The sequence below is a fragment of the Micromys minutus genome, assembly GCF_963924665.1.
Source record: "Micromys minutus genome assembly, chromosome: 1".
NCBI lineage: Eukaryota > Metazoa > Chordata > Mammalia > Rodentia > Muridae > Micromys > Micromys minutus.
In genome coordinates, this window is record NC_137969.1 from 222,261,977 (window position 1) to 222,274,125 (window position 12,149).

Consider the following 12,149-nt stretch of genomic DNA (forward strand, 5'->3'; position numbering starts at 1 on the left):
TTTGAGCTTCTTTTACTCAATACCTTAAGTTGGGGGGGGGGGTGGAGGGAGAGAGAGAGAGAGAGAGAGAGAGAGAGAGAGAGAGAGAGAGAGAGAGAGAGAGAGGGTGTGTGTAGTTCTGCATGACAGTGTACAGGGTTCAGTTCTCTTCTACAATGTGAGTCCCAGAAATTGAACTGTGGTGACAGGTACCCTCCCTTACTTATCCCTCACACCTGCTCCTCTGTACCCTTAGTTTCTTGATGAAAATGTAGGTTTTGTTTGTAGCATTCAGAATTCTGGAAATGAATTGATAAATCCAGCTTTTAAGTTAGGCTGACTGGAATTTTGTCTTAGGATACAGGCTACAAGTGCTGAAGGAATGGTGGAACCACTCTTTGCATCCTGACCTCTGAGTGATAGAAAAGTAACAGCCTTTCTAATGTAACTGCTTAATTCCACATTTGTTTAGTGATATTTCCAAAGTAATTCTTTTTCTCCACCGTCTTCCTACATATATATGTGCACATCAAAATTTTACTAAATGTTGTTATTGAAAACCATCTATAAGGCTTGATTATTTAAATAAGAAATAAGCTGAACCAGTTCTAGCTTATTGTATTATTTTTAATACCTGTAACGAAAATGGGAAGTTACCCTCTTGTATCTTTATCTTCTTGGTGTCACTGGCAGAATCCTAAGGACTGCAGCAAAGCCAGGAAGCTGGTGTGTAACATCAATAAAGGCTGTGGCTATGGTTGTCAACTTCATCACGTGGTCTACTGTTTCATGATTGCTTATGGCACCCAGCGAACACTCATCTTGGAATCTCAGAATTGGCGCTATGCTACTGGTGGATGGGAGACTGTGTTTAGACCTGTAAGTGAGACATGCACAGACAGATCTGGCCTCTCCACTGGACACTGGTCAGGTAAGGAGCTTGTGCACCATAGCATATATCTAGTAAGGTCAGATTAGCAGATTTCTAGGTACAGTTTTATAGGCTATAATCATTTTTTCTTCTTGATTCAAATGTAGACTAGCGTTTTAAGTATTGTATACCTAGCTGTAGTGGCACATACCTATAATTCCAGTGCTTGGGAGTCTGATATGGGAGGATTATGCATTCAAAGCCAATCTAGGCTACATGGCAAATATCTGTATCTAAAATAAGTAAATATTTATACACTGTGTATATAACAAATTCACTGTTGTCTTCTTTGCAAGGAGTATAATTTAATATTTTAATACGAATGATATAATTTTCAGTTTTAAGATGATATTGCTGAAATCAATTACTCTTCATAATTATGGCAGAATGTTGCCCAATTATCTGAAACATAAGGATTTCAAACAGTAGCATGTTGTTTGAAATGAAGGAATGACTTGTTAAAATGGAGGAATCTGTAGTAGGCTGTCAGGAGTGGGCCTAAGAATTTCATTTCTGAGAAACTTTCTATATCTTAAGACCAAGTGTGAGAACCATTGAGATAGACTCTGCTGGCAACACTGCCTCCATTTTACAGCTGAGGACAAGGAAACCTTGTTTGTTACAAAACTTTCATTTTAATCAGGAAACATTTGGTAAACTGCAGTCTAGTCCAGGCTTTCCCAAGTGATTTTTAAAAAAGAAAAAAGATAACAAACTTTCTCTTCTCACCACTGAAGTGGTATTAAAAGGACTAGACTATAAATAAAATCTTAGTGGTAATCCAGTGCTTTTTTTCTTTTTAATGCTCAAGACTTTAAACAGATCTACCACATTAGATCTTATATCATATTAAAAGGGAAAATAATTAATAGCAAGAAAGAGTTTGATGGCTTTGCAGTTTAAATACACCTGTAGGTAGTTGACCATTTTCTATATTTAAGTTAAATTATGTTCACATTTTCTCTGTGTCTCATTTCAAACGGGTTTTGGTCAGAGCTTTTTATTTGCCACCCCTGTGGTTTATATGGAGGCATCCTTAAAATAAAAGTACTCAAAATCATTATGCTTAATCTTTACACACCAAGAAAACTTTGACTAATTCCAGGTTACATCTTGTTTTACATGTACCTTATGCTCATTGTAACTAGTAAAATCATAATGCACACTATCAAACCTTTAAAAAAAAAAACCAAGCACTGACAGAAGTGTATTCATATACTTTTATGCAAAAATACTTAAAATCTGTATATTTATCTTTGTTTTTTAAAATAAAGTTGTTCAATTAAAAATAAATAAATAAATACCTAGATAATAAAATAAAATAAAAGCACTCATTTGGACCTGACATGCATGCAATAGTAGTTTTGCGTGAGGACAGTCTCTCCCTTGTCATGGGCAGATAGGGTGAAGGCAGATGGCTGAATGAAGGTGTTAAATACACTGTGTACTCTTGTAGTATAGGTAAGTTCAGACTACAACACAAAATTACAAATAGCTCCTTTTGGAAGAAATTACTTTAAACAGCCTAAAATATGAGCAAGTAGGAGACAGCCGGGTAGGGAACACCTGAGATTTTTAGCTGTTTATTTTCTCTTGAAGGCTCAAAATAAGGCATCAGAATGTACAAATTTTTGATTTGTTTGACAAGGACTTGACCAGTGCACTTTAGATTTGTTTATTTTTAGGTCTTTTGTATGACATTTTTGTATGCATGTATACAGCACGCATGCCTGGTATCTGCAGGAGTCAGAAGAGGGCATTGAATACCCTGGAATTGGAACTAGGGTGGTGAACCATTATGTTGGTGTGGGAGAGGAAGCTGGGTCCACTACAATAACAGTATATCTAACAAAATAACAAGAACACCTCCCTCGTCTTTTCACAGACCCAAAACTGTTCTCATCAAGCCGTATCAAACACTTATAAACTAGTATTGCCTTTTTGTTGCTATTGTTGTTAGTGAAGTCTGTTGTTGAGAATGAAGAGCATGCAGGGGCTGGGCCTAGCCCCTCTGCACTTTTGTAGCAGATGTGCAGTTTAATCTTCATGTGGACCCCTAACAATCATAGTGAGAGCTGTCTCTGACTCTGTTGCCTGCTTTTGGATCCTCTTCCCTTGGCTGGACTGCCCAGACAGGCCTCAGTGGGATATGAACGCAGTCCTGCTGTGGCTTGATGACCCGTGGAGGGTGGTACCCAGGTGTGTGGACTCCTCTAAGGAGAAGGGGGAGAGGATAAATAGTCGGAGGGATTTGTGAGGGTGGGTGGGACTTGGACGAGAGGTGGGAGAGGGGGCAGTGACTGGGATGCAAAGTGAATAAGTAAATTATTTTTAAAAAAAGAAAGAATGAATCTTAACAATATATTTTGCCCTGAGTTTGTGGTACAATAAGTCCAGGGATAAAAAGAGGAGTGGTTTAAGATAAACTACATAATTAGCATCAAAGTCTAAGTACATTCACCAAAAAATACTATGTAGGTGTCAATACTGAGCATACTAGTGTTTGTGTTTTTAATAAACGTTTATTACTGTCATAAACAAGGAAAGTCCAGGGGTTATTAAGTTTAAAAGAAAAATAAAATGTTTGTAGGCACTGTAGGATATGTAAAGACAACAAAACCTACTCCCTGCTCTTCAGAAACTTGCTGACTGTAGAGGACAGTGCACAGCACTGGACACTTGGAGCTTTCCAAAGCACACTGTGGGCCTGGGCTCTACCTACCTGCCACCATGCTTCCTGCCATTGTGAATATGTCCTACTCTTCTAAAACTGTAAGCAAGCCTCCATTTAAGTGTTTTCTTTTATGAGTTCTTAGTCCTGGTCTCTTTACAGCAACAAAGCAGTAACTAGGACAGGCAGTATCTGTAGCCTCCTTGTTCAGTGTATTTCACAAGATTGTTAAAAGATTTACCATGAAAACCTATTTGACAATAATTCATACATTTTAATTCACTCATATGCTGTGATTGCCACTTTAGTTTTTTAGGAACAATCTAACAATAATTCCATAATCGAATATTAGGATTTTGCAATTTGAAAAACAGTTAGCAAACATTGCCAAACTTCAGAACTGTTTGAAGGACATGCATGCTCCCTGGTTATTGGTTTTCAGACTTGTAGCCCTTCTGGGCCCAGGTTATTGATTCTGTAGGGATTTTTTGTGGTGTCCTTTGAAACCTGATATTCAGTGAACCAAAAGTCAGCACGTGATATTTTTCCTAAGTCCCCAGCCTGCTCCATTTTTAAAAGGTTGTTTTAAGCAATATCAGAAGAGACATACACAGTCTATAGGCATCAAATATTTGCTGTTTTACCCTCTTCAGAAAAAAATTAATGATTGAACTTCCTATACTTGAAAAAACTCTCCGTCTAAGCAGGAAATAAGCTCAAACATTTAAAAGTTCTGCTCATGAGACCATTGTTGTCGTTTGTAAAGTCAGAAGCAAGACTCCGAAGGATGGGGAGAGTATACCCATTCCAGACATAAAAGTCAGAAAGAATTGGCATTTTAAAACTGTTTTTGGCACAGTTGTTTAAATGGCCAGAAATCTTAGGGGTGGAATCCTACACACATGGAGTGCCTGACAGATAATGATAAAATGGTCAGGTGCCTGTCACATCTTGCTTAGAAGAGAGTTCCTAAATATCAGAACTGGGAATTCTTTTTTTCTTCAGCCTCTAATCTGCTGAATTACATAGAAGAGAGATATAATCCATCCATCTGCTTCTCAGTTTAGCCTTTAGTCAGATGTGAATGAAAACTCAGTTTTTATAGCTGATTTTATTGTACTTTGCAAGCAAACCAAAAACTCTAATAGTGGGATACTTCGATTTCAGTGATTTTTTTTTTAGTTAAAAAAATTTTATGCAATATATTTTGATCATATTCTTTCCTATCTTTCAACTTCTCCCAGATCTTTCACACCTTTCTACCCACCCAAGTCCATGTTCTAGTTTTCTAGCTCTTAAAGAAAAAGAAAATCAATACATGCTTTAAAAAAAATCAGTAAGGTTTAAAATAAATAAACCCAAAACAAAACTAAATCATGCATACAAAAATATCATAGAATCTATTTTGTGTTGGTCAGCTACTTCTGGGCATGGTACCTACCCAGAATATGTTTGATGTACCATGGTACTCCATTGAAAAAAGCTCACTTTCCCTTTCCCAGCAGGTACCAATTTCAAATATCTTCTTGGTTAGGGGTAGGACTCTATGTCCCATGTTCTCTCCTCGGTGCTGGGGTTTTTCTCATTTGCACCTCTGTGGGTCATACATGTGCTGTCATAGGCTCTGTGAACTCATGCTTCAGTCCTACTGTGTTGGGAAGGTGTCATTTCCCCAGGTACCCCTGGCTCTTTATAATCTTTCCCCCTGCTCTTCTATATAAATGCCTGAGCCTTGGGGGAGGAATGATAAAGACATCCCACGTAGGGTTGAGTGCTCTACAGTCTCTCACTCTCCACATGTTGTTCATTCTCTGCACATTGTTCGGTTGTGAGTCTGCTAATTTCCATCTGCTTCAAGAAGAAGCTTCTCTGATAATGGTTGAGGAACGCACCAATCTCTGAGTACGGCAATGTCATTAGGAGACATTTTATTGCTGTTCTTTTAGTAGAAAACAAGTAGTAGGTGTTCTCCATGGTTCATAACATATTTAGTCTCAGATGCCAGGCCAGTTTAGCAGTGCTATGTTTGTTTTCCTTTTCGTAGAAAGAGCCTTAAATCCAATCAAAAAAGTGGTTGGTTACTCCTGTAACATTTGCACCAATCTCCATGGAAAGGTATTTTTTGTTGCACTTTTGTGAAAATGTGGTGCTTTCATTAAATAAACCTTGAATTTTGTATTCATTCTTAACTGCCATTTACACTATTATAATTTTTTGTTTTGTTAATGTTTATTCTGCATGTGCAGTAATTGTGGCAAACAGTGTAGTCCTGCTTCTGATAGATATTGGCAGAAGTGGTCAAGTTAATATAGCACTGCTTGTTAGGGAGTCCTTTTTTTTTTTTTTTTAACTGAATGGAGAAAATGACACAGGATTGGCACATTTGTTACTCAGTGCCCTGATCATAAGCATTGCCTTAAGTATAATGAATGCCAATTCAAAAAAAATTCTACTTCCCAAAATTAGCACGTAGGTCAAGTATTATATTCCATTAGAAGGAACTGGAGATGTGGTCTGTGGCAGAGTGTATTCCTGTCTGACTCATGCAAGGCTCTAGTTCAGTCCCTAGCACATACAGAAACCAGTTACATTAGCTAGATATCGTTCTTTTATGCAGTTTAGAATATGATAGTTCATAGTTAATCAAGTGTTTGTATTTTAAAGTATTATTTTATTCTCAGGGTGATAAAAGGATAAATTATCCTACATTAACTAGAAAATATTCCAAACAACAAAAATAAAAATAGACAAGGCATAAAGATTACCTAAGCTTGTAGTTTGTTCAGCTTGACATCTATTGTACAAGTTATAAATGTTATGTCTATGTTTATAACATTTTAAAAAGCCTGGTAATAGCTGTAAGCTATTTCATTTTCTGAATATCATTAATATTAATACATAATTATTGAACTAATTAATGTATATGTGAGCAGATCACTCTTCCCTGTTCTCCTGGGGATATATATTTTAAATTAAATGTTTCTCATTAAGTGAAATTTATTCTTTGAACATTTTCTCGTAGTCTGAATAGAATATGCATTAGTGATAAATTGCAAACTTTGTTTCTATGTTTTATGCTGGAGCAAATATTTTGTTTAACATTGATTATGTATTCAAATGTATATTTGATAGCATTTTCAGTTGTTTCACAAAAAATTGTATTTTTACCATGGAGATATGCATATAGATACTTATTAGTACTTATTCCTCTGTTTTAGTAACTAAATTATATGTGGAAGGATATAAAACAATAGTAGCCACAGATCCATATAAAGTGTATATAAATTAATGATTTACCTTAGCACGTGTTAAAGACTGTGTTATTATTCTTGTTGTTGAAAGACATTCTCCCTGGGTCTCAGGGACATGCTGAGATGATTAAAGAAATGCATGAAAAGAATCATCCTGGGAATATTTGAATGCAGCCTTTTTGAGTTGTGACTAAAATCTAGTGTGCACTCTCTAGTCATGCTATTTCTCAAACTTACTAGACAAAGAAGTGGTTTCATAGAGCTATATTTTGATTAAAAATTTGTCTGCTGTTGAGGATAAATTATCATTTTAAAGTTGGTGGGTTTGTTTTTTCTAAAATATAGTGTGTTGTTACCAAGTTATATGTTTAGTAAGTTCAACTTAATTGGCTATTATTTTGTATTAAGGTTCATGAGTAGAAGACACAGAGGCTGTGCAAGTGTTTTTCCAGACCGTTGCATTTATAGCTTTCACTGCTCCTACAGAAGTAGAAGGGAACAACTCAGGCAGTTTTCCTTACCTTGTCATTTTTTAGTCTCCTGTCAGAATTGTGAGACAACATATTTTCAGTGACTGCCACAGAGCATCCCAGTTTAATTAAGAGATTTGGACAGTTTTCTCTGTCTACACGAAGTGGGAGAATTTTCTTTTTCTCTGTAGTCATTCCATAGAACACTATGAGCAATATAGTCAGACCGCTTCTGAAATAATTAAAAGTAATATAATTCTATATAATTTATACTGGATACATATTCAAAGAGTCACTTTTCTTTGTTTTCGTTGGTTCCTTTCTATGTTATCATTGCTTAACCTCAGGATACCAAACTGATGAGCAGAGGCCACACCCTACTTTGTAGATGAACGCACCTGGAAAATAGAGCCCTTGAGGTTTTGTTGCAGGGTGCTCAACAACTATAAAAACAGTAAGCTTGCCCCTTTGGGGCAAATGTTTTATTTAGCATCTCTAGCTGTTGTATGCTGTGTGCCCTTGGTGAATGAAAATTAGGACATGACCACTCTAGGTATGACAGAAAAATTTTATTGCAGATATGAGGTAGAATGTGGCCAGAGGCGTCTCAAAGGGCCTACACTGGACCAGCCCATGAGAGGAGAGGGATGGGAGAGTGAGAGAGGAATAGAAGAGAGAAGGGGCAAGTCACCAGGAGAGGATCTGAGGACCAGGAGAGCTTGTGGCAGGTTTATAGGGGAAAGAGAAGCTGTGGGAAAGAAAGTGAAGCCCATACCGTGGGCTGGAGAGGTTTAGGGTGGGAGGTGGGGTGAGAAATGTTAGGAGGAGCCACAGGTACAGAGTGAGCCTTGTCCCAGATTTTTGAGGGACCTGACATTTGGGGGGGCCTATAAATTTTCAAATGCATTCATACCATCCTCTAAATCAAAGCTCACTTAAAAAATTTAAACTCTAGCCTGTGATACTGGTTCTTGGTCTTTCTTTTAAAAACAATGTGTTCAATATGAGTATAATATTAGAACAATAACAAAAACAATGCATTATAATGGAGCTGGCTGGGCCTACCGATATGTGAAATATAACATCAACTCCGTTATTAATAAAAAATTACCTTTAATAGTTGATTTTATTTTGTTTTTTTAAGACAATCTGAATAATGCTTGATTTTTGCTGAATGAAAACATCAAATATAAGTAGAGAGGGTTGGTTATCAAGTTTTTGTTTTTAATCTTAGTTCATTAGTTAGCAAAGAGAAAGTAAGGTTGCATTAGGACAGTTTTATGTCTTGGTCATGAGCGGACTCTGACAAAGCTGTTTTTATACAGCCTTTATTTCAGTACTGACTAGAAAATGTTTGCTTACAAAATTCAAACATCTGCTTTGAAGAAGAAATTAAATTCATTCAAACAATAAATTTCTTCCCAGGTTGAAAAATCTCAAATAACCTTTGTGTTTCTAGTTTGAGGTAAGTGTGGCTTTTATTAGTTGGCTAGAGTTCTTTCTCTCCCTAGCTTCATCTTAATCAAAGGGGAAAAAAAAAAAACCTGTCATTGATAATATTTAATAGCTACTAGGAAGTCTTTAAAGATCCCTTCCCAAAACACCCCTAAGGGGAAGTGCATTGTTTTTTAATTAATTATTAGAGAACAGGAAAAGGAAGATGAGAGATAGTGTTGACTGAACAAAGCTGTTTGATCTTGGAGGCTACCCTGGTGGTGGTAAGTTAAGCATCTCAGGTTCTGTCTAGTAACTTTACTAATCTGCTAAACTCAGAGACAAGTCCCTCTCAACCCTCACACTCCTCCTCTCCTCTTGAAGGCCCAGCAACCCTCCCCTCTAAAACCCATAAAGTAAGGAATTTCTTTTGTTCTAATTAATTTTGTTCAGGAGGTTCTTGTTGAATCCTCTAGCCCAGTTTCCAGTGCTTGTGAGCTAGATGCTACTGTAAGTAAAATCACACATTTCACCTGAAATCTGATTCAGCACATCTCTTCAAACCTGGGATGAATATACCAAGATTTTCTGGATTTAATTTCTTCTGGGTTATGCTGTAGGTCTTGTCATATAAAATTTATTCATTTTATTTGACTGTACTATTTTTAAGTAAAAATGTAAAATTAAAAGCAATGAATGTTGATTACAAAAAAGCAAAAATGTACATAAAATGTTAAAGAAAAAATAAATTAGTAGACATTATTTCTTAGAGTAGGTACCTATAAAAATTGAACAGAAAGTAAATATTACAGCCCATATCTTGAGTATCTTATATAGCCAACTCTACCCGACTGTAAGTATTTACATTGCTGTAATACATTTGTCAAGATGAGAGAACTGGTTGGTAATGGTGGTGCATTCGTTTGTCAACTGTATAATTGCATGCTTCCACTGTACATAAGTTTGCAGAGCTTATTCATTGCCCTAAAAGTGCTGCCTTCTCCATATTCATCCTTCTCTTCCTCTCTTCAAGTCTTGTCAACTACTGTCTTAGTTAGCTTTAGCTGTCAAATGGGCTCTATTTCAAGTTACTTGAGGACAGAATCTCAACTGAGTAATTTTTTAGAGCACATTAGCCTGTAGCCATGTGTATGAGGGATTGTCTTGATTGTTGATTGATGTAAGATGGTCTAGCCCACTGTGGGTGTCACTATCCCTATGTGGTTGGGCTATATAAATAAAGCCTAGCTAAGCATGAGCCTGTGAGCACTAGAGATGGAGGTAGCAAGCAGCATTGCCCTGTGGTTTCTGCCTTGAGCTCCTGTCCTGACTTCTCTCAGTGATGACTGTAACCTATAAGCTGAAGTAGACTCCTTCCTTCCCTAAGCCACAGCCACTGAGGAAACTAGAACAACCACCAGTTTGTCTTTTTAAGTCTCCGTAATTTTCCCTTTTCTACAATGTCATATAGTTGGAATATACATTACATGCTTTTATGTGCCTACTCACCTTTTTGTTAGAATTCCCACACATCTTTTTGTTACTTGACAGCTTCTTTCTTTTTATTACTGAGTTGTATTATATTGTATTCTACTTGTTTATCCAATTAACTATTGAAGAACATTTTAGTTGCTTCCATTTTTTTTACAATTTTGAATGAAGCAAGTATAAATATTTGTGTGCAGAATTTATGTAAGTATCATTTTTACCTCATTGGGTAAATACTCAGAAATAAGATTACTCGATCACATGGTAAGACTGTATTCGGCTTTATAAGAAGCTACATCTTCCAAAGCAGCTTTCTTTGTCAATACAAAATTATAACAAAAATACCATGAACTTTGTGGTTTAACCAAAAGACAGTTCTAGAAGCTGGAAGGGGTAGGTGAAGCGTGAGGTGCCAACAGTTCCATTTCTTAGTGATGACCAGTTCCCCAGCTTTCACATTACCTTGCTCTCTTATAACGAATGGACATTCTGGTGTTTTTTCTTTTATAAAATTAGTAACTCATTATGAACCTGTATTAATGATGGTTCTCTAGAAGAATAGAACCAATAGTGAGAGGGGAGGAGGGGGAGGGAAAGAGAGAGAGAGCGTGTGTTTAAAATGGGATTTATTGGATTGGCTTTTCATGGTAGCAGCTGTATAATCTAATGAAGATAGCTTGTACTTTACAGAGACAGAGAACACAGTGATTGCTTAATTTAGGAAGCTGGATGTTTCAGTAGCCCCATTTCAAGGTTGAAGACCTGGAACTTCCCTAGAAATTCATTGAAAGGGCCAGAAAACTAGAATTTGGTGGAAGCAGGATGTGCAGCCTTGGAGGGTGCCATCCGTGTTCAGGGCAGATCTTTTCTCCCGGCCCCACAGTCTCCTGGTGAGAAGCCCAAAGTGGCCAGGGATAAATCCTGTCTCTCAGTTCAACATAATTGCTGTGCTTCCTGGTAGGAGCTATTTCTTCATATATAAACACCCTACACCTTGATCTGGAGCTAAAAAATCCAGAACAGCAAAGTGTATTGTCATGAAACAGGAAACAAAAATTTGGTTAAGGGACCACAGAGGTTAATTAATGGTAAGCAATACTTTTTCTATTACCCTATAATAAAACCCATGGTTTCCCTTTAATGGAGTTAATTTCTGTAACAATTCCAGCCATTTGTGCCACACCTGCCGAGTCTGCATATACTTCATTCCTTGCCATCTTTCTGCTTCTGCCCCGCCCCCAACCGCTAAAACAGCAATAATATTACCAACAACTGCCCACTGGGTATTCAAACACATGAATTTGTGCGTTTTCAGATCAAAGCCGTAGAAGGACTATGCATTCATAGTCGTATCTAAACTTCTTTCTCTCTCCAAAGTCTAACGTCCTAGTACCTTCACACTGGGATTTAAGACTTCAATGTATGAATTTTAGGATAGAGAGGAAGATCTGTACATTCAGTTCATAAATGTAGCTGTACCATTTTACATTCCCAACAGCAATTAAAGGGGCTTTGAATCATTTACATCCTTCTCAGCATTTGGTACTTTTTGACAAATGTTTAAATTTTAGATATTATCCATTGTCATTGTTTTCTGTTGACAGCCTGTATTTAGCTTCATTGATGACTTCTTACTTTGTGTGTTGGATTTCCATAGCCATGACAAAGTACCTGAGAAAAACAGTTAACAGACTTATTTCGACCATGGCTTCAGAGATTTCAGACCATGCTGGCTCATCTGTATCGCTTATGGGCCTGTGGTAAAGCAATGCATGGCGGGGAACTTGAGATGGGTGAAGCTGCTTAGCTCACTGTGGCTGCAAACAAAGACAGGGAAGTAACTAGGGCCTCAGTATACCCTTCAAAAGCATGCCTGAAGACTTCTTTACTCAAATTAGCCTCAGCCAATAACTGGGGAACCAAAG

The 12,149-nt window shown here is 37.1% G+C and overlaps 1 protein-coding gene across 3 annotated transcripts in view; it reads left to right on the forward strand.

Annotated features, from left to right (window-relative positions):
* Positions 1 to 12,149, forward strand: part of FUT8 (fucosyltransferase 8) — a 242,547-nt gene that overhangs the window by 188,273 nt on the left and 42,125 nt on the right. For all 3 annotated transcript variants that reach the window (XM_080924792.1, XM_080924791.1, XM_080924793.1), the window contains one exon: positions 673 to 910. In XM_080924792.1, coding sequence (XP_080780918.1) covers positions 673 to 910 — 238 coding nt within the window. The remainder of the gene's footprint in view (positions 1 to 672; positions 911 to 12,149) is intronic.